This window comes from Nuphar pumila, chromosome 13 (assembly GCF_984573655.1).
Source record: "Nuphar pumila chromosome 13, dmNupPumi1.hap1.1, whole genome shotgun sequence".
Taxonomy (NCBI): domain Eukaryota; kingdom Viridiplantae; phylum Streptophyta; class Magnoliopsida; order Nymphaeales; family Nymphaeaceae; genus Nuphar; species Nuphar pumila.
Window position 1 is genome coordinate 28,694,974 of NC_143261.1, and position 23,604 is coordinate 28,718,577.

At 36.8% G+C, this 23,604-nt stretch overlaps 1 protein-coding gene across 1 annotated transcript; it reads left to right on the plus strand.

The window, feature by feature from the left end:
• The first annotated feature begins 379 nt into the window (after positions 1 to 379).
• On the plus strand, positions 380 to 835 carry LOC149818209 (mannose-specific lectin-like). The gene has a single exon (XM_089986171.1). The coding sequence runs from the start codon at positions 380 to 382 to the stop codon at positions 833 to 835; it is 456 nt and encodes a 151-aa protein (XP_089842297.1).
• The last annotated feature ends 22,769 nt before the right edge of the window (positions 836 to 23,604 follow it).

Below are 23,604 nucleotides of genomic sequence, written 5' to 3' on the forward strand. Positions count from 1 at the left end.
CAGGGCGGGGGTGGAGACCTTGTCCCCCGCCCCCGCCCCAGGCTACTGCCAACCCTAACATCTATCCACCTCTCTATTTTTTAAAGAATCCATCCACATCTATTAAGCCATTAATTTTCTGCCCTAGGTGGAATCCACAAGCCATTGATGGGCATGTTCAGTTTATCTCATAGTCAAAATATATTCATGATAAACCCGAGTGGCCAATACACTTCCAACCCCCATTTTCTTCTCTAGTTGGGTTCACTTTTATGATGGCTGAATCATTCTCCACTCTTCCAAACTCTCCCGTTCTATAAATATTCTCAGACTAAACCCTTCATCCCTACACCTGAGTTCATCCTTTCCTAACCCTTGCACCTTGTGCTTCCCAATAACCATGGCTATGAGCACCAAGTTTCTAGTTACTATCGTGATAATCTCATGTGTAACTTTGCCTCTCTTAGCAGAGGACACCTTGTTCAGTGGAGAGAGATTGTTGACAAATCAATTCATAGAGAATGGTCCATATAAATTTATCATGCAAGGTGACTGCAATCTGGTTTTGTATGCAAGACAGAACAATCAGAACAAGGCTCTGTGGGCTACTGGAACTAATGGGCTCGGCAACTCGTGCCAACTTCTGTTACAAAACAATGGCAACCTGGTCATCTTCTCGGGCTCAGATGTGGCCTGGTCTAGCAGGTCTACCCGGGTGCCCAACACCTACCGGTTGGTCATCCAGACCGACGGCAACGTGGTGATTTATGGTGGTGCCACGTGGGCAACTAACACTGTCCAACCCAGCAGCCAGCACAAGCTCAATACCACCACATCACAGATCTTGTTCAAATGAGCCATGCAAGTCATAGTATCTTTCTGTTAAGGGTTTATGGTGAATAAATGCTACTCTTTCCTTCTTTTTTTCTTAAAGGTCTTTGAAGAAAGTTTGTTTGGAGATTAGGTTCTACGGTGTTGTAGTAGTATGTGTCCAGTTAAGTTTGACTAGGTTCATGAAATCCAATGTTTATGATAAAAGATACCATATAATTGAAACTTGAATTTTTAGGGATAAGTTGTCATCAAATGAGAAAACACCAATTTCATAAACTCTACTGCTTTGTAATAGTCTATGTCACAGTGTCCCCCATGAAACGAGCAGACATGCTTTGACACTGACACGTGCTGCCAATATTTTAATGATTTTAAGTATTATTTCAATAAAAAATAAATATTAAATATTAAAATATAAAAAGTTAATCAAATTTTTTAAAACACATGTCCTCACGTCCTAGTTTTAAAAAAAAAAAACAAATTGAACTTGTGAGTCAAATCCGTGTCACAGGTCGTCATGTTGACATATCTTTGTAACATAGGTTGCCCAATCACTGACTGCCCCATCTCACAACTCCCCTCTCCATCAGAAGGGAGTCCCACACTTATCCCTTTCTTCAAAAGGACCGACTGCATTGCAATTTAAAGTACTTGGTCTGATCACTGAATCCTCTCTTGAATGTAGGTGCACCCTTGGTGGATAAATGGATCTAGGGTTTTACACTTATGGACACTGGGAAGACTAGCTATAGGAGCAAAGTGAAGCGAGAGTTTATGAAATTGGTGTTTTCTCATTTGTCATTTGTGTAGATTATATATATGGTTAACATTTGCTACTGTCGACCTAACCATCTTAATGAGTTGGAAATCATGTGTGTGTCATATTTACTCAATCTGACCTCATTGATGGATTCATTTTACAACCCAAACCAGGACCTCTCGAGTTCGGATTCGTGGACGTCACTTTTCAGAGCAAATTACCAAAACAATCTCAAAACCAAGCTAGAATTTTATTTTTTTATATAACATGATCTGCTTAAATATTAAATTCATCCATCCAACATCACATATGGACCATTCATGTTTATTAAAACTAAACTATTTACATTATAAGTCTAAAAACAAAAAAATGTAGAAGTAAAGATAAAGTACTCCCAAGTACTTCATTGTTCACCAGTAGCTGAGTTCATGAGTCATGTCCTCTTTTTTGCAACGCTTCTTGATCCTATAGTTGTAATCAAGTGGAGGTGAGTCTAAAACTCAGTAAGATTTCATTTACAAATATAAGGCATGATCGTTATAACTATAGTGAGCTCTAAGCTCTTAATTTGAGTTTAGTTCTCTAACTAATATACATGTTGTTTACATATTTTATCCTTATTTTATTTTTTTCTTTACCTTTCTTAAAATCCTTCCTTATTTCTAGAGTAAACATTCTCCAACATCATATACTAATCAGATATTCTGAAAATAACTTTCTAAGTATAGCAATCAGTGTAGACAACTACAGAGTCAATGGTATTGACCAAACATATGAATCACTCTACAAACAACATAGTCTAAGTATAGCCACTGCCCCTCCCTTTGCCTCTATTTATTTATTTTTTTCAAAGCAGCGGTGCCGGGAGGAACACCCTCTATCTCCTGCTCCTTTTCTTCTTCACAACATTTATTTATTTTTAAGTGTTATATGTGAGAAAAAATACTTAAAACTATGATTTTTGAAAGATCCTAACAAGAAAAGGGCCTAAGGAACACATTACTCTCTCTGTATAATCAATTGTGAAAGAAGCAGTTGAAGTTGGATGGACCTGTGTCAAGAGTGACAAGTGTGCCAGTGGCCAAGCTTGGCTCAACTAGCTAAGTCAAGCCAAGCCTTGCAAGGTCCAGTACAAACTCTCAAATCAGTAGGACTTAGCTGAGTAAATCAATTCACTACCAATTCAGAGCACCAAGCCCGTGATAGGAATTGACCTTTGACTGTAAATCTCTCAAATAAAATACTCTAGTTTGAAAAAAGTTAGTACCCTTTGTCAATAATTGGTGAACTTGAGACAAATTGGCTCCCCAGTTAAGACATTACGGGATCAAAGGAAGTTGACCTACATTTAGTCATTAATGAGCTATTTTTTACCAACTTTTACTTTGTCGGCAAGACATCTTCAAGCATAGGACACAGACTATGTATTTTATTCTTCCCTCTACTTCCTCAACTGGTCATTCAATTACAACATAAATGTGAAATTATTTAGTCTACTTCCCTTCAAATGATGAATCTCCTTACGAAAGAATACATTGAAACTGACAAAAGAATTACTTGTCTACATATTGTTCTATCCTTTAGGTCCCTGTTTTACCTCGATCATTAATGCCATGTTCTTCCTTGAAGCATATATGCGATGGATAGACTCCCGTGCATCATATTTCATTTCTATTTGCTTATACTGTGTTTAATGACCTCTGAGCACACCGATCGACTACTGAAGATATCAAAGGCAAACAATGAATCATTATTTGCTGGAGCTTGGGAGCTTATAATTTTACAAGGTTAAAACCTGAAAACATTTTGAAAAAAAAAAATCATAACTATTGGCAAATAATAAAACAAATGCATGTAAATAAAAATGGGGAAGGTTTGATTAAATATTTATTTTAGGAGAAGCAACACAATTCATGAATCTCTGAGAAGCAAATTACACATGGGATGAGATCGACAAGCAATCGATACCCAATGAATAAAAAAGAGAGGGGTTGCAACTAAGTTGTGTACCAACTACGGACTTTTTTATTTAATTAATAACAGAAAAATTCTTGGCAAGTAGTAATAATCATAGGTACTGAAGTAAGAAGTGGGTGCAAAAAGCAAAGAGCGATACATGAAGCACGAAGGGAGTCTGAAGAAATGTGTGAAGCATTTTATGAAGCAAAGGTAATAAGAATCAACAATTGAAGCACGTAAAAAGTGACATAAAAGACCAAATATGTTGTGTGCTCTAATTTGAATTCATCCTTTAAAGCAACAATGGAAGCAAGGAGAAAGTTGCAGAAATAACTCAAATAAGTTTTGTGCTCTTATTTAAATGCTTCTTTTAACCCTTTTACCCACAGATATCCACAATGTATGTAAGTTTTATAACAAAACATATTTTAAGCAACAAAATTATTACAATATTAGAGTGCAATTCCAGCAATAGGAAAGCTTTATTATTGAGTTATGAAAAGACTCTCTCTCTCTCTAGACGCCTCTCTCTCTCTCTCTAGATGCGAGCCACAGATGCCAGCCACCCCTTATCTTTAATGCTTTGGAACAAATTCTACCTAACAAACTCAAGCATCATTATAAATCCTGCCGTTTTGCTTGACAGCTAGACGCGTTGATTTGTTATTGTCCACAAGTGAAGCCTCTCTCTCTCTCTACACATACACAATCGCCAAACCGTAGTAGACACTGATCCGGGTCGGATGAAGTCTTGGTTCGTCTTGGAAAAGACCATATTGCCCTTCTCAAAACTAAAACGAGGATCAATTGATTTGTCATGACTCATCGCCCTAAGGCCCATCTTTAGGAACTATTCTAATAAAACCAAGTCCCTCACAAAAAAACTCTTTGGCTTAATGTTGGCAATGAATATCATCCTTCAAAAGCCATTGTCAAGATGGTGAACCAGGGATGAAAGACTGTTGATCTCATTACTTGGCTTGACCAAGACCTAGTTTGGGTGGCAGACACTATTGCCCGGTAGCGGCTGCTTACAATTACAAGTCTTGTAGGTATTCTTTGTGTGTATTGACAAATAAATTTGTATGTTAGGAAGATGGGACTTACCTACATTCGTTGAAAAGGTAGGGAAAGCCGTTACAAATTTTGATCATCCTTAGCCCGACAAAAAGGTAAAGACGAGACAGGTTTTTTAATCTTCGTAACTCAAATCGTGCAGCTGCGGATTTGAATTTATAAATCAAAAGATATAATAAATGTATAAGTAACTAATCCAAAGATTAAATAAGATTGAAATAAATAGCTCCTTCATGTACTTATGAGCATTCTTCAATGTCGTCAGGACAAGGAGTGTGTCGCTATCATAGACTAACCTGGGAAGAAAAAAGGTCTAAAGCTTTGGAATCTCAAGTGCAAGAATCAACTTATTAAGAAGATTTTAATTTTTGAAGAAAGAGCAAAAGTCCGTGACTTTATATGATCAATTATTCATAGTTGTCATAAGCTACCCACTCTATTACAAATGCATGAGTCCCACTGTATATCATAAAAGATTGTTGCATGTATCAAAGAATCTAACCATAAGGATCTTGTGCCTGAAGAATACTCAGAAAGCTTTGTTCGGTAATCGAAATATGCCTGATTCCTCTCACTGGGGTAGGAAGTTTCAAGTCTAAATTGATCTTAGAAAATGTATCTCCATCCTAAGACCTTACTGAGACAACTCTATTCTATCCATGAACCCACAAGAGGTGTAGGATTCCTGATGTTTTCCCTCACAAATTCTTAAAAAGAAACAATCAAAATGCATCTAAAATCAAAATGAGCCTAAAAGGGAGCAATATTTTTCTTGTGCTATCCTTGCCTAACGCCCAATATTTTCTCTCAACTATAAACAAAATATTTCTTGAACTGACACCAATCTCGCTCGGCAAGACCCTCAACTGGCCTTGACAATCTAGTCATCCTGAAACTGTCACCGATCTCGCCTGGCAAGACTACCAAAATAGTCTTGGCAATCTAGTTGTCCTTGAACTAATCTGACCTCACTTGCTGAGACCCATAACAGTTTCAACAATCCAACTTTCCTTTTCGGATGTTGTCACTGATCTCGTTCGGCGAGACCAATCACGATCTTGACAATCCAGTTCTCCTTTGAACATTAGTTTAACCTCACTCGACAGAACTGAATTCAGTCCCGACGACCTAATGTTTCAAGCCTTGAGTGTCTACTTATTTGTCATAAACTGAATCATATCGATTAATGACAAATATGGTTGTCTATAGACACCCAAAAATTTCTCTATTATTGATATATTTCTTAAGACAAGTGTTTGCAGGTATCAAATTGGATCTCCTCTCACTAGAGACAGAACATACCACCATCCATTACTAGATAGTAGAACCATAATGTTGTTTGTTATTGGATGACAAAACAAGGAGTGTCGTCTGCTAGGAGATGACACAATTAGACCATCATCTACTATACCGAGCATGCGTTGATAGGTCTGAGTTTATCCCTATACATTTCCAACTACTTGGTATATCTCTCAAGGCAGAATGACTCTTTTTTGGATGAGTTTTTGTATTGGAAAAACTCTTTCGGATGAGTACTGAACTCTATAAATAAGTTGGATGTTAGGTCTAAGGCATTCATGTTAGGTCTGACAGTCTCTACTCAAAATTGCTGAGAATGCATTCAAGTACATCTTTTGCCCCTAGGTAAGTTCCTTTTTACCCTTGTTGTTAACTCAGAAGGCTTTATTCCTCAGTTTTGTCATCTTTTGACGTGAGGCCTGGGAACAATTGGTTTCATGACTTTCTAGTCTAGAAGAGATACTCCTAGCTATCCAACATCTGCTTCCAAAGGCCCTATGATCGAAGTTTGCCACCTTGCTATAAGCTTAGAGGTAAATATTAGATTTCTCCTAGATCTCATTTTTTTTATTCCAACCTCTGCTCGTGAGGCAATCATATGACCGGAGCCTGCAACTATGCCATAAATCTACATGCGAGTATTGGTCTTCTTTTATTTCTCTTTTTCTTCTTTTTTTTTTCTCTTTTTCTTCTTTTTTCTTTTCTTTTTCTTTTTTTGATGTTTTCTCTTGAAATAAAAGAAAAGGCTCCTCAGAAGGCTAGCCTATGAAGCTGATTAGCATTGAAGGTATTCAACATCCAAGTTTTTTTTCTTGAAACGTTGATCACTTAAGTAGGTTTTTATCGAATCTATATTTATGCATCGATAATAATCTCATGGATTTATAAATCGCCCTTATAGACTCATGGACTACAATTATTGGATTAAAGTTCCTTGGCTTCATTATGTTATTGTCTTATCTTTCTCAAAGACTTGGATGTCTTACGTGGTAAACTCTCGAGTGTAAGGACCTACTTGAGAAAAAGATTGTTTTAAAGAAAGTTAGATTCATTTTGAGATAAGATCTCTAACCTTTAATTATCTATCAATGTTATACTTTGCATCATGATAAAGTTCTATCATCTTTCTATGATTATGGGAGTCAAGGTGAACTAGACAGCCAAGACCATTGTGGATCTTGTCGAACGAGGTTATATCAGTTCAAGAATAACTGGGGCATCAAGACCGTTTTTGGTCTTGTCGAACGAGGTCAGGCCAACTGAGATGTGGAGACCATTGTTGGTCTCACTAAATGATAACAAACCAATGTTTAGAGGTAAACTAAGATTTCAAGACCATTTGGGTCTCGTCAAACGAGGTCAAACCGGTTTGAGGATTTGTATGATTGGCTACTAAAGGTTCTCTCTTGTCTAAGAGATTTAAACTTTTAAATGACTTTACAATGCCTTATCCTTGGATTTAAGGTATGTTCAGACTCCTTTGACATGCCTTTACATGATTTTGGATAGAAAAATATCATTGAGAATGTTTTAAAAATCGATCAAAAGCTTCCTTAGTTTCGTCAATAGGAATAGCATGCTCCTATAATGAAGGGGATAGCTTGGACCATAAAAAATCTTTTTGAATTTTCTTATATAATTTTTTTAATATTTTATTTTTTTTTGGATTTTGAAAAAAAATAGTTTTTTTTGGTTTTTCAAAAATCTAATTATAAAGTTCGGCTTTTGAATACTTACTTGAGGCCGTGGGATGATGTCCCATGTCAAACATTTTTTTTTTCAGAACATGGTGGTTCTGCCCTAACCTATGAAAACCTTGTTATGAGAAAAGTGCCTTCTTTTTTATGAAGGAGAGACAACGGAGTCCAGGCTACCTTGTAGTTTTTTCCATCCTAGGCTGAGTCCTTATAGGAGAAGAGTTGGTCTTGTGCTTTATGATGTGACCAGTCCTTTCATTGAGCTTATGGTGGTGGCCCTTTTTGAAATGGTCCTTCAGGACTCAGGAGAGTTTTTTCTTTTTGCCATTTTTTTTTGGGTCATTTGTGATTAAGTCTTTGGGTTCACACTCTAAGTGCAGTTGGGGAGAGGCTTTTCTATAATCTTGGGTCTTTTATAGAGGTCTCTGACTGACACTTGGCCTGAACTTGATGATACCACATTTATGACTGAGCTTGTGGATGTGGTGGTTACTTCTAGAATAGTCAATGTGTCAGCTTGCTCCTGGGGTCTGGACAATGGAAATTATACAGAAAGTTGTCCTTTTTCATTATACGCGTTAGGGAAGGAGCCCTGGTATGATTGTTGTCAGGTGGGTCCAGATACTTCACATTTATTCGATTGACTTCCTGATTCTCTCATAGAATTTTTCTTTCTTGTACCTTTGGCCCTCCTTGGTAATAGATTTGGGTTAACAAAGGCATCAAGCAAGAACAATTACTACAAATGAGGGCTCATAAAATATATATCATTGTGTTAACAGAGGACCCTTGTTCCATATTGTTCTCCTAGAACTAGTTTTCTCTTGCTTCAGAAGCCTAAACTGTTTTTCCTTTGATGTAGTCCTTGTTTCTTGGTTATGGTTATTGTTTGTTCAGAAGCAATTTTCCACTTTATATGTGGTCTTGGATAATATGTCTCAAAATAAAACATCTTTCGATGTTGTGTCCCACAGCTCTGTGATATCGGCAATACTTAGTTGAATCATTTTTCTTTATTTGCGGTGGGTTAGACACTTCGGGTGACCTGAGTAGGTCATCCTATAATAGAAAATCTATGACCTATGATAGAGGTTGCTCGAACTTGGTGAATGTTCGATCTCTAGTCCACTTAGAATTACCCCCATATTCATTCTCTCTTTTTTGCTTTGGGGAGTCATTCTGATTGTCCACCTTTCATCTCTTATCGTTGTTCTTTCTGGAGTTCTGTCATGAGGTTCTTACAGTGTTGACTTGGCCCTTAGACAGATCTGACTTTCTATAGATATTGTCTTCTTTATTGTTCTTTAGGAGCATGTCGTACACTCCTCTCTTGATGCCTATCTCGAAGGTTGTAGCCTTCTTAATGAGTTCGGCATACATTTCATCCTGAGCTATGCTGACAAGGCTTTGTAGAGGTTGAGTGGAGTTGTTCATCAGGATGACCAGTGCATGAGAGTCTCTGATCGACTCTTTCATCCTTCTGGCCATGGATCAACATCAGTTTATGAACTCATAGGCACCTTTCTCTTTTTTCTACTTTAGGTCATACAACTCACTTATGGTAGGAAGGGCTTCAACATTAAACATGAATCACTCCATGAACATATTTATGATCTGCTTGAACTCCCTCATATTTTGAAGGTTCAAGGTGCCAAACTATTTCAGTGCATCTCTTTTCAGGCTTTTGGAGAACCAATTAATTAGTCTCATCATTATTTCTATATTTGGTCATACTTCCCATGAATAGGGAAAAGTGAGTTCTTGGATTCCCATTTTCACTAAATTTCAATAACTTAGGGGTGTATCATTGTCGTTGTCACATCCCTCGAGAAAGAAGTCATCTATGGAGTATTCTTTTTGGTTCATGTCCATATATCTCATTCTTAATATTAGGCTATAGACCGTGTCTTCCAGTGATTTGATTATTCTATTTGCTTCTGATAACATGGTCTGGACTAGTAAGGTCAGTCGGGATCTATAGACTCTCCTCTCCATATCAAACACTTGGGACTCTCTCCACTGACTATACTCTTCTTGTGGTTCTAGAGTATGTCTGGTTCTTCTCTCTTTGTCGGATCGTGCCCTCTCAAATTCTCACTCATGGGATCTTCGGGCTCATCTTTTGACTATTGTTTGTTCTCGTCTTAATTGTTCTTAGATTTCTCTTATTTTATCCTTCATCTATTTTATAATCCTTTTGGCATGTACTAGCATATCCACTTTCTTAGATCAGGTTTTGAAATGCGAGGTTCTAGGGGTTCATTTTTTTGTGGACTCATCTGTGCTATAGTTGTCTGTCTCATAACCCGGGTGAGGGACTTTACAAAACTGATGGGGATGTCATTCTTCAGACCAAGCTTTGAAATGTGAAGTCTTGGAGACTTGTCTTTTGGTAGACTCATATGTGCCAGAATCATTTGTCTCGTAACCTGCGTGAAGGACTTTATAAGATCCATGAGGGTACTGACGTGATCTGCACTCAAGAAGCAATGCATCATTTTTTTTTTCTGATCATCCATAGACTTATCAGAATTGTTTGTATAGGTCCTCTCTTCAGGATCCTCATCGAATATGAAGTTTTGCATTATATAGGGTAGCATCCCGTATGTGGAATTCTCTAGAGGTGGTTCCTCTAGGATAGATTGGATTTTGGATTTGTGGGATTTCAATCAAGTATATATTATACCCCAAGCAATTTATTCAAATAAACCCAAACAAATAATGAGAGATTTTCAAGACAATTATGTACCCTAGAAAGTTGTATCCACTGATCTGTGAGGTCTCTTCAAGTTTTAGGTTTAGAGTTCCCTTCTAGGTCCACACTGATATACCCCAGCTAACAACTGAAGATTTCTAGTCTGGAGAATCCAGCTTTAATGGTATCGCCATTGACATACCTCAGTTAACAACTGAAAGGTACTAGTGGAGGGATCAGATGATCCAAATGATAAGATAAGAGATTTTCAAAATTTCTTAATAAACAAAAAGACTCTTTTCTTAAGAGAGAAGAAGATAAAAATGAGAAGCATACAATAGAATCAAACAGTGTCTCACACAAAGCCCTAACTTGCTGGAAGTTGTATTTTTTCTATCTTCTATATGATCATACAAATCATCGGCAAGGGTCTTTACAATTGTGCGAAAAACTTAAGCCTAATGTTGATGCATGAATCTAATGCAAACTATACAAACAAAAAAGAAGCAAAAGAGTGTTGCGAACATGAGGGTCTGTGGACGACACTGTTTATCAGTAGATGGCGGAACCTGCATACATGAGGGTCTACGGATGACATTGTCTGTCAATGGATGGTGAAACCTGCAAATGTGAGGGTCATCAGATGACATTGTCTGTTAGTGGATGACAAAACCTACAAATGTGAGGGTCTTTAGATGGCCCTATTACTCAGCAGACAGTAGAGCTTGTTAATGCAAGGATCTGTAGGCGGCCCTGTCAGTTAGCAGATGTGAACACCCCAAATTTTTTAAAGTTTTGTAAAAATGACCCTTTTGCCCCTAACCCCGTTTTCTGAGAAAATCAAGTAATTTATTCAGATTCTCTGAATTAAAATTCATATTGATATATTCAAAATCAACTCCGGATCCGAATCCAACACTTTAAATCCATATTTCCTCAAAATCCGGATCAAAAACCCATCCTGAAGAAATTTTCTTAAAATGGTTTTTTTAAATTCTCAGAAAAAATCCTTTTTGTAAATATTTTTGCAAAAACAGAAAAAAATTAGCTTCAATCTTTGTTTTCTCACAAGATTTAGGATTTTATTCCAAAAAAAATACAAAAAAAAATTGAAAAATAACACAAAAACCAAAAAATTGGAAAAACTACAAGAAAAAGCAAATGATTTTGGGTCTTTTTGAAAATTAATTTTGCTAAAAACCTCGGGAACCCCCTTTTGTAAAAATTTAAAAATCAAAGGGAGGGGGTCTTTTGCAAAAAACTCTTTAGGGTTTTTTGTCTTCATAAGGAAAAGGGAAAACTGTCGCCCCCCTCTCCATTCTCTCTTCACCATGGCGCACCCTCCATCGTGAAACCATCGCCCGGATCCTCCATTCACCTCTCATCTCTAACAAACCCCCCTTCGAGAGGCTTCTTCCTCTTCTTTAAGAATTGGTAGAGGCAAACCCTACAGCCACCGCTCTTCACCCCCTCACCCTTCTACGCATGTGATTTTTTTTAACCTCCTTCTCAGTTTTCCCCATTTTTTACTCTTCCTGAAAAGAAAACTCCACTCTGAAGTTTTAAGGAGATCGAGCTCTTCTGCAATCGAAGGTAAGCAATTACTTCCATCCTACCTCAACTTCTGGTAAAAAAAAAAAATTCGGTGTTTGTAATACCCCCTTTCAGCTTATTCCCGATTCTTTTTTTTTCTTTTTCAGTTGCTTTTATCTTCATATTGATAATTTTCTTGTTTGTGGCTTTATTAGAGCACCTACTTGGTGTTGATTTTGCCTGTAGCAAACATCAACCTATGTAAACATGCTAACATCAAAAGGAACGATTAGGTTCCAATAAAACTTTGTTGTGATTCTTTTTTTTTTTTTTCGATCTCTCAGTCTTTTGAAGATCTTTTGTGGTTTTTATAGGGTTCTGCTGGCATGCATCATAACATTTTTCTCAGTTTTCTTTGATCTGATAATGTATATCTGCAATTTAATAATGGTGTTGCCCATCATGGATTCTTCACATCAAAGGAGATGCCCTGCGTTCATACCTCTGTTAGTGAGTCGGTGGCGTCCTGCCAAGATTCACTTGGACCGGTCTCGTGACACTCTTTTGATTTATTATTTTCTAAATATTTATTTATGTCAGATTAATGTTTCCCAGCCTTCACGTCATTTCTTCCTTTTTTTTCTGTTCTTTGTATCATTTCTGTAATTTGTTTTGCTTCTGCAACCTCTGTTACGATTTCGTCTGGAGCCACAAAAAAACCTGGCAAGATACACCTCGGATGATCACACTTATAGGCCCCAGGTTCATCACGTTGGTACTAATAAGGGTGTTGGCTAGATTGCTACCAACTTGCCATCTGATTGAAGAATTTCTGTCACGATCCAGCTTTAAAAGGATGGGCCACATCCACCACTTGGCAGACATCAGCTTGTGGTGAAAGTTTTAACTAAAGGCCCACTGCAAATGGGATTTGACACCACTTCTGATCGTTTGAGAAGGTTGTTCACTAGAGAAAAATTTCTGATCATTTCTTCGTATTTAGAGCTGCAGTAAGGTCTCCTGTCAATATGTTCTGATTTCTCTTCCCGGCAGGTTAGTAATCTCACTTTTTAATATTCAGATTGTGCAACTGTTATGCACAGATTATTTTCCATGTGATTAAGCATTCACACCATTTCATCCAAGCACCATTTATATACCCACATCATGCATTTTAGTATGTTAATTAATTCATTCATTTGTCAATTGACTATGTATTTTGATGAGTTACACTGTGCATTTGCTTTGTAATTTGCGCATTAAGTTGATACTTCTATGGATGCTCACTCTGGCAACCTTGTTGGGTTGCAATCATCGTTTGTTAATGATTCCAGCTGGAGGGTTACAATTAGTGGTATTGTGCAAATTCAAGTTCATTAGAAATGGTTGGCGTAATCGATTATCTCGATAGCATGAGTCTCAGATTGCGGAGGCCTATTGTAATAAGGCTAACCGATCGTATGAGATCATTTAAAAAAAAAAAAAAAGAGGGGCTATTACCCAAGGCTCAATCTAGGACTTCAGTGATTCCCACCTGTGTTATAAATTACTTGCCTATATTTTCCAACCTAATACCTTTTATTTCCTATCTCCTATTCACATACTGGGTTAACATTCCACTGTACACATCCACTATAGTCACTTCTAAAATCACCACTGTAGCATCCCATGTTCATCTTGGTGTCGAGTTCATCTGTACAGACTTGGGCGACCAATGTACTCATGTGCTTCAATTATTACAAGTAAAGTATGTCAGAATTTTTTTTTGACATATGCTACCATGAAGTCAATGATATTTTTTTATCAAATGGAGATTTGGTCCCAGAATGCACATACAAATAGGTTTGTTTAAGCTTCATTCCATGCGACGTTAAGGGGCTGTGTATGTCCATTTATGCCAATCTGTATATTCATATGGCATTTTATTACATATATGTAAATTCTAGAACCATATGATATATATTATATTAGCAACAGATGTGCTGGAATCGGCTTACCTTTTATATCCAGGTCATTAGGCTTGGGTACATAAGAGAATGTAATGGGGTAGTAATCTTGGTTTTATCAATTTTGTAGGTTGGAGCAGGACATCAAAGCTTGAACACGTTGGCTATCTCAACACCCATTTTTTTTCTTTTCCTTTCTGTACAATTCTCTGCTACGTCCTTTGTTGTCACTCGTGATGTATCATCCCTGTCACTTGCACATCCATTCTCCCAACCTATGCCATAGCCACCATAAATGTGAAAATGGTACCGATAGGCACCAATTACAGCAAAAAGTTTTGTAGAATAGGAGTGTCATTGAGCTGACAGTACCATGTGCAAGTCGGCTCCAGTAAAACCCATTCTTCAAAGACAAAATGATGAAGCCCCAGATTAGGGAGCATATCAAGAAGTATGTCTGATGTGATTTCGTCCAGGCCAGAATTTTGATCAAGGCTTTTTACGCCATGTATGTTGAACCTTCCTGAGTTTGAGAAATCTATAATACTAGTGATCTTCCATTGAGCTTAATGTTTCCATCTCAGTTAGTGAGTAAGGATGGATTAGATTCATAAAACCTTGGTATGAGGTCATATCTGCTACCATTATGATCTTCATCATGATACCTTACCTCCCCCTATCACTGGTTATTTTCGCTGCTACAGTGATGTTTGCAGCAGCCTGAGCATAAGCTGTTCCTTCACAGCAGCCAACATCCCCTACTAACCACCATACCTGCCACATAATGCATAACACCCTGTAAGCTTCCCATTGCACTACCTGTGGTCAGATATTTACTCCACAGCCTTTTACACTTTTACTACTCATTAGCTGCCACCTGTTGCAAGAAATATCACAACATCCATTCCCATATCATTCTGTTACATTTATTGTAATATGTGCTCTTCATTAAGACAATGTATTATACAGATGAACTAGAATTCACGATTAGTTTAGGATTTGGTATATACACTCTTGCTTTTTGTATATTTTTCTCATTTAGGCGTCATCTTATGCATTCTAGCCATTTTAATTTCTTTTCATATTTTATATGTTACTTTATGACTAACTCAAATTCTGCAGGAGTTATAGGGGAACAGTTTTTTTTTTTCTTCTTAATTTAGGATCCATTCAATAATGTAGAATTTACATTCCTCACACTAAATTAGAATGAATGAGCATTGTAAATATCATGAATTACTTGTTTTCATGCATTTTTGCCTTTGTTTCTCAAATTCTCACGATGGTGAAACACGAATGGCACGTGCACCATTTTGTAAGAGGTAATTGATACTAAGTTGATGATCCACATCAATGGCCATAGTCAGGGTGTGGACAAAACTTAGCATTTTTATCTTTTACAAAATAACACTGGATCCACACTGGATCCATTTTCAAAATTCATCATATTTTCTTAAGTATTTTCTCCTTTTATTAGAATTTAACTTAAAATTGACTCAAAATATATACCAATGACCATAGTCAGGGTATATTGAGAGTTAATTTCATTTTGAATTCTATAAAAGCACCAAATGTGTTTCATTCTTAACCTGAGTTTAAATATAGATTATTATATAATACATTCAATGACCATAGTCAAGGATGTATTATATCTTCAATCTTATTTTAATTCATTTAAAGAATGGAATAGCTTTTCAAAATCCAATTTAAAAAATTTAAATTCATCATTTAGGATAGAATTGTATCATATTTTAAATTTTTTTTCTCATAAATCCAAGTGATTCTTACCTTCATTTCTCAGATCAAATCCTATTCATAAATTCAAATTCAACTCTATTTCTCAAAAGGATTCAAGAATTCAATTTCAAGGTCCCATTTGACTTTGAAAACTTTAGAATCAACTTATATCCAAAATTCAAATTCTAACTTCAAATTCAAAGTCCAAATTGACTTTGAAATTCATTTTATTCAAAACTCCAACCAAACCCAAAGTTCAAATTAAACTTTGAGATTCTTTTTTATCTTCTAAATTTCAAAAATTCAAAATTCAAAGTCTAACTTGACTTTTAAATTCATTTGTATATCCAAGATTCAATTCCTAAATTTCATTCAAAACTTGGAGATATGGATTCATCTTCTAAATTCCAGATTCAAGCTTCAAAGTGCAATTTGACTTTGAAATTCATTTGCATTTTCAAAATTCAAATTTTCAAATCAATTTTGGAAATTCCAAATCCAAAATCGGATCAACTTGGATCTAGTCTTCTAAATACAATTCCACTTTTGGATCTCAGACTTCAAATCCAATTTCCTTATAGGATCCAGAACCATTTTTCACTTTGGATCTCAGACTTCAGATCCAATTCCTCTTTAAGATCCAAACTCCAATTCCACTTTCGGATCTCAGACTTCAGATCCAATTTCCTTATAGGATCCAAACTCCAATTCCACTTTTGGATCTCAGACTTTAGATCCAATTTCCTTGTAGGATCCAGAATTCAATCACATGTTGGATCTTAGACTTCTGATCCAAATCCATCTTAGGATCCAGAACCCAATTTTATCTCAGATCTTAAATCCATCTTTAGATCCAACTCCATTCCCAATTTTAGATTTCAAATCCAATTCCATTTTCAGATCTCATTTGAATCTCTTAAATTCATTTCTATTCTTAAATACCATTTGATTTTCTCAGATCCATTCCAAATATTCATCCAAGTTCAAATTTCTAATTCAAAGTCTATTTATGACTTTGAAATTTCCTTTCTTCTCTTTTCCCGCAGTTTCAAGATCATTTTCCAAATCCAGATTCATATTCTCAAGCTCTTGATTATTCTAAAAACTTAGAACTTCAATCTTAAGTTCTAAGTTGGAAATCATTTCTTCACTTTATCAGATTCATCTCAGAAACACTTGAGAATTCTTCAAAAACACTTTCAAAAAGAGCATACATCTTTGCATTTACACAAGCATGATTCTTTGTGCATCTAGACTTAGGATAAATACTTAGATAAATTCTTTGCAAAGCAGAAGGCATAAAATTCGACCCTTGGTTCGATTACCCCTGGTAAAGGCGCCAGGAACGGTCGAACCTCGTACCGACGAGCGGATCCCGTCTCCCAGTTTTCCCGCAAATATTTCAAAAACGGAGGCGAGTTATTTCAAATTTTTTTTTCTAAATTAAGGTCAAGTGAGACCCGCAAAAGAATTCCTCTTCTCTTCTCTTCTCTTCTCTTCTTTCTTTTTCTCTTCTCTCTTCTTTTCTCTCTTTTATTTTTCTCCCTTCAAAAAGGAGGAAAATAGAGGTTGGAAAGGAAAAGAGAAGAAAGAGAGAGAACATTACGAGAGGAAAATTTTTGCGATGATCACAGTTTTGGCGACCGTGATGTGACTCGTCTTCATCCGGTCGAATTTAATGCCTTTTCTTCTTTGCTTTGATATTATCTAAGTCTTTTATTCTTCAAATGTCAGCTTCATTTTCATGCAACCCTTAGGAGCCTAGATTTTGTCCTAAAGCTGGCATCATTGCATATAGGATTTAAGTATGGTTTGGTAGGACCATATTGAGGAGATTATTCCATGTTCACATTAGACTTAGGTCTTAAATACAACTCTCCTCAATTTTAGGGATTGAATGCCAAAACAATGTATGCAAGTGTATGTTTCTCTTCATTTTAATCTATCTCTTTAGGACTTACATTAGAGCCATCTGATTTCTTGCATGTTGAACATATTTTTGAAAACCTCCTTACCTATATTATCCCGGTCTTCACGTTGCTGGGTTGTCTCACTGAACCATAGTTCGGGAGAGAGCCTCACAACTGGACCACTTATTTGGGTTCGCGCCCCCCTACCACGTACCTAAGGGCCATAGTCCGAGGTATATCGGTAGGTGCTCAAGGATGTTGGGAAGCCATTACTTTAGAATCGGAGGAATATTTCTATACCACGTACTTCAAGCTTCGGCTTGAGTATATCGGCGTATCTTGATTGGAATCAGATAATCTGAACCCTAGAGTTAGGATTAAGGTCCTACAAGCCATTTCAAAGTATTGCATTTAGAGTCAGCCTCTAGGGAGTGCTGTTTGTGCATCCTTGTTTGTATATCTATGATTGTATGATATTATATATTCCCTATATTTTTCAAAACCCTGGGTATATATTGTTCAAAATTTCCTCTTTATTTTAAAACCCAGGTGTATTTTCCTTTTTTCTCTTAATTTCTTCTAATTCTTTTTTATCCTGCCTGCAATTCTTCAAAAATTTTGAAAATCCTTTTCTATATTCTATTCCTTACCCTCATTTACAATAAAACACCTTTTGTCAGGAGATGTCCTTTTTCAAAATTAATCTTTGTTCATATTTTACTTGTTTATCCTTTTTCAGAAAAACAATGCGGTTGTCGCAAATTTTGGCGACAACCCGATCCCTCGTAATGGGATATTTTTTGTCAAATTGTGATTTCTTACTTTACTAAAAAATTCCTTCCTAGATCTTTTCTAAAAATCCTCCATTTATTCATCAGTGAAAGACGTCAATGTTTCGTCATGGTTCAAACGAGAGCGAGAAGAAGGGCAGCTCAGCGGCACGATGACAATGAAGTGGAAGAAATAAACTCTTCCAGATTGTCTCGAAAACATAATTCAGAGGAAGATGATGTTGTCCCGACAATGTATAAGATCTTTCAAAAAATGATGGCAAAGATGATATCTGAGCAAGAAGGGGCAAGTTCAAAGAAGACATCTTCTAAGAGCAAGACCAAGAGAAAGCCAGTAAAGAAGCATGCCAGGATCAACAAGAAGAAGGTCCAGCAGGACAGCACCTCTGAGGGCACAAAATCAGCAGAAGAGGATTCCGAAGAAGAATAATTTGTGTTCATCCCAAAACATCTGCGACAGCCCAAGAAAGTGGCAGAAGAACCTGACTCAGTCAACAAACCTAAAAATGGGATCCCGACAGAAGATTCAGTTCAAGTATTGACTAAGATGGTCAAAGATCTGCAGATTCGAGATAAAGGAAAAAAGGTATATACCAGACAAGACTTCTACCTTGGTTTAGATGGGGACAACAGCTTGGAAGATCTCCCCCGAAAGTTTATTAAGTTTGATGGGTCCGGCAACCCAAAGGCCCATCGCGCAATGTTCTTCGCCGAATGTGCCAGGTTCAGTGAAGACAATCGGGCCCTCTTCTTATGCTTTCCTCGCAGTTTGGAGGGTGTAGCAGCTAAGTGGTATGCAGAGCACATCAACCCTGTCGAGCTGCGTGATTTTGATAAAGTTGTCAACCTGTTTGTAGAGAGATTCATGTTCAATACTGAGGCGCCGCCAACCCTCAATCACTTATGCAATTTGAGGCAGGATGACAACGAAAAGGCCATATATTTCATCCATAGGTGGAGAGATACCTGCAACAAGATGAGAACCCCAATTTCAGAAGAACATGCCCTTCAACTCATCCTCAATAACTTCTCTCAACCCCTGAAAAGCCTCATTTTCCCATACCCTTCCAAATCATTTATTGAGTTGACTGAGCGAGCTGAATGGCTCGAGATGGGAATAGATAATGGAGTCTATGACGGTACCACCTTGGCAAGGGGCAATCAAGATGCAAAGAAGAAAACCCATTTCACTCTTTCCGCTGGTCCCTTATCCGACAACAAGGGTAACAAGGAGGATCATGTTAGCAATTCAGAAGGATTCAGGGGTCCAAAAGGAAGGTCTTCCAACAACAATAAGCCTTCCCAACCTAATTCTCAGCAGCGAGAAAAGAATCAAGAAAAAACAAAGCGCAAGGATTGGGGTCCTGACCGTGAATTCACCCCTTTAGAGCAGACACTCAATGAGGTTCTGGAATATATGCTCACAAAGGATATGATTCATCTGCCAAAAGCTGACGATCCTTCAGTAGTCTTGGGAAGCTTCAAGGAACAGTTCTGCAAGTATCATCGAGCAGTGGGGCACGACACAGAGCATTGTTTCATTCTGAAAAATATCGTCCAGGACTGCATCGATAAACACCTTCTGATAGAGGAGAAAACTGAAGAGCATCCCGCCGCCCTGACTTAGCCTTTTTCATATCGTTCAAAAGGCCGATGACACTAGAGTCTTTTCTGTTATCCTCCATTTTCTTTACCAAACCACCATGTAAGGGCAAGCCAGCCCGAGTCTTTTGTGACCTTCTGGTCAAAAATACCTGTAAATATTTCAGTCTTTGCTGTCAATTTTGCTTATGAATGAAATGACAATTTCCTTCCTATCTTTGAGGTTCAATTCTTATTTCTATATTGGGGCATTAAAATTTCTTTTTCAAAAATTCGGGACAATCCTGACATCATTCATGAGAGAAATGATATTACCTATGAGGGTCTTTCAAAAATCATGAAAATTTTAGTTCAAATATTTTATTACAACCTTTTTCAAAGATCAACCCTTGTGTTGATCATGTTTTTCTACAAATTGATTTCAAATCATTGCATTTCAAAGATCAACCCTTGCGTTGATCATATTTTCTGAAAATTGATTTCGAATTATTGCATTTCAAAGATCAACCCTTGTGTTGATCATATTTTTCCAAAAAAATTGACTTTGAATCATTACATTAAAAAATCAACCCTTGTGTTGATCATATTTTTCCAAAAAAAATGACTTTGAATCATTACATTCACACATCAACCCTTGTGTTGATCTCATTTTCCAAAATTTGATTTCATTACATTCAAACATCAACCCTTGTGTTGATCATGTTTTCTAAAATTTGATTTTAAATCATTTCATTCAAAGATCAACCCTTACGTTGATCATATTTTCTAAAAATTTTTTTGATTTTAATCATTACATTCAAATATCAACCCTCGTGTTGGTCATATTTTTTCTACAAATTGATTTTCAAATCATTGCTTCAAAAAATTAATTAACCCTCATGATGATCTCTCATGAATGATCCCCTTTCAAAGATCAGCTCTCGCAGATAATCTTTCTTTCTAAAAATGATTTTCTCATATCCTTCTCTCATTTTGAAGATCCCACATGCAGGCAAGATCAAATTCTTCTCAAACTTTTTCAAATTTTTATTTATCAAATCTTCTTTTTAGTCTTATCAGTTTTATTCATCTTTATCAAAATTTTATTTTATTCATTCATTTTTTATTAATTCTTCTTGTCAAATTCTTATTTCAAAATCTTACCCTTTCAGGTTAAGGGATAAACCTGATGCCTCCTTTTAATGAGGTATTATTTTTTTATTCTTCTCCTCCCCTTTAGGTTAAGGGATAAACCTGAAACCTCATCATACGAGGTCATTATTTCTTCAAAACAAGGAATAGTCTTGAATGTCTTTCCTCCTCCTTTAAAGCTTCATTAATCTCTACCAAATCTCTTCTTTATCAAATTTTCAAGCTTTGCTGATTCTTTTGATTCTTTATCAAACCTTTTATCAATTCTTGCCAAAATTTTATTTCAGCCCCATTCAAGATAAGGGTTTAATCCTGAAAACCAGGCCACGTATAGCTTAACTATGATGGTCTATTTCAATCCACAAGTTGAATCATTTCTTTAGGTTGAATTCCTATAGAATCAAAAGCCCATAGGTTGAACCCCTGTCAAACCAATATGACTCGTAGGTTACATCCCTCCTCAAACCAAAATTCTTTCTTAAACCGTCGATCTTTAGGCTGAACCCCTACCGATCAGCGAGCTTTAGGTTGAAGTCCTACTGCTTCGCAGTCCTTAGGTTGAAATCCTTTAGGACCATTCCTTCCCTCGATCTTTAGGCTGAACCCCTACTGATCAAGAGCTTTAGGCTGAACTCCTACTGATTCGCAGTCCTTAGGTTGAAATCCTTTAGGACCATTTCTTCCGATCTTTAGGCTGAACCCCTACTGATCAGCGAGCTTTAGGTTGAAGTCCTACTGATTCGCAGTCCTTAGGTTGAAATCCTTTAGGACCTTTTCTTTCGATCTTTAGGCTGAACCCCTACTGATCAGCGAACTTTAGGTTGAAGTCATACTGCTTCGCAGTTCTTAGGTTGAAATCCTTTAGGACCATTCATTCCCTCGATCTTTAGGCTGAACCCCTACTGATCAAAGAGCTTTAGGCTGAACTCCTACTGATTCGCAGTCCTTAGGTTGAAATCCTTTAGGACCATTTTTTCCGATCTTTAAGCTGAACCCCTACTGATCAGCGAGCTTTAGGTTGAAGTCCTACTGATTCGCAGTCCTTAGGTTGAAATCCTTTAGGACCTTTTCTTCCGATCTTTAGGCTGAACCCCTACTGATCAGCGAACTTTAGGTTGAAGTCCTACTGCTTCGCAGTTCTTAGGTTGAAATCCTTTAGGACCATTCCTTCCCTCGATCTTTAGGCTGAACCCCTACTGATCAGCGAGCTTTAGGTTGAAGTCCTACTGATTCGCAGTCCTTAGGTTGAAATCCTTTAGGACCTTTTCTTCCGATCTTTAGGCTGAACCCCTACTGATCATCGAACTTTAGGTTGAAGTCCTACCGATTCGCAGTTCTTAGGTTGAAATCCTTTAGGACCATTTCCCTCGATCTTTAGGCTGAACCCCTACTGATCAGCGAGTTTTAGGCTGAACACCTACTGCTTCGCAGTCCTTAGGTTGAAATCCTTTAGGACCATTCCTTCCCTCGATCTTTAGGCTAAACCCCTACTGATCAGCGAGTTTTAGGCTGAACACCTACTGCTTTGCAGTCCTTAGGTTGAAATCCTTTAGGACCATTCCTTCCCTCGATCTTTGGGCTGAACCCCTATTGATCAGCAAGCTTTAGGTTGAAGTCCTACTGCTTCGCAGTCCTTAGGTTGAAATCCTTTAGGACCATTTTTTTTGGTCTTTAGGCTGAACTCCTACTGATTTGCGATCTTCAAGTCGAACTCCTACTAATTCACAGTTCTCATTTTAAATCCCCTTTAGATAATTCATAAGTCAATCTGTAGTTTGAATTCCTACTAATCTCTATTCTTCCGCGGTTCTTAGGTTGAATTCCTATCGAACCACATTCATCTTTCAAAAAGTAAACCTGTAGGCTGAATTCCTACTGATCTATATTCTTTTGTTGAAATCCTATTAAACCAACATTCATTTTTCCAAAAATCCAATTTGTAGATTGAATTCCTACTAATCCATATTTCTTTTGTTGTTCTTAGGCTGAAATCCTGCTGAACCATATTCATTCTTTCGAAAATACAGTCTATAGATAAATTCTTATTAGTCACAAATTCTTTTACAAAATTCTTGGTTTGAAATTCCTATTAAATTAAAATTCATTTTTTTTCAAAATTTCAATCTGTAGGATGAATCCCTATGGATCCAATATTCTTTACGGCTCTTAGGTTGAGTCCCTATTGAGCCAATGTTGTGTGATAAAACCAGTATTTTCATGTTATTTCCTCCAAAATTTTCAGCTAAAGGATGCATCAAAATCTATATTGAGTGATTATTTCACAAAGAATTCATGAAAACTTTGCCAATTTGCTAAAAAATTGTTGATTCTAAATATTCTCACTCCACAAAAAGAATTTTCTCAGATTACCTCCAGTATTTCCTTCCAAAAGGTGAAACTTTTTGCGAAAAAGAGGTAAAATTCAAATCTTTTCCTGTTGATCAACCAAAAGGATGTAAGAAACGCCCTTGATGTGATCAATAAAAGAAATCTTCAATGATGTTGAAAAGCCAGAAGCAAATTGATATTGATCGTGGCTATGGCGCATGTTTTAAAATGACTTTCTGGCAATCAGGCTATAGAAATATCTTGAGCTACAAAAAGAACCCACTTAATCCATATCTTCTCATTCTAAAGTTGCAATCAAATATCCA

What these genes read in the sequence shown, in the direction of transcription:
- LOC149818209 (XM_089986171.1), top strand. Translation starts at nt 380, where the DNA reads ATGGCTATGAGCACCAAGTTTCTAGTTACTATCGTGATAATCTCATGT.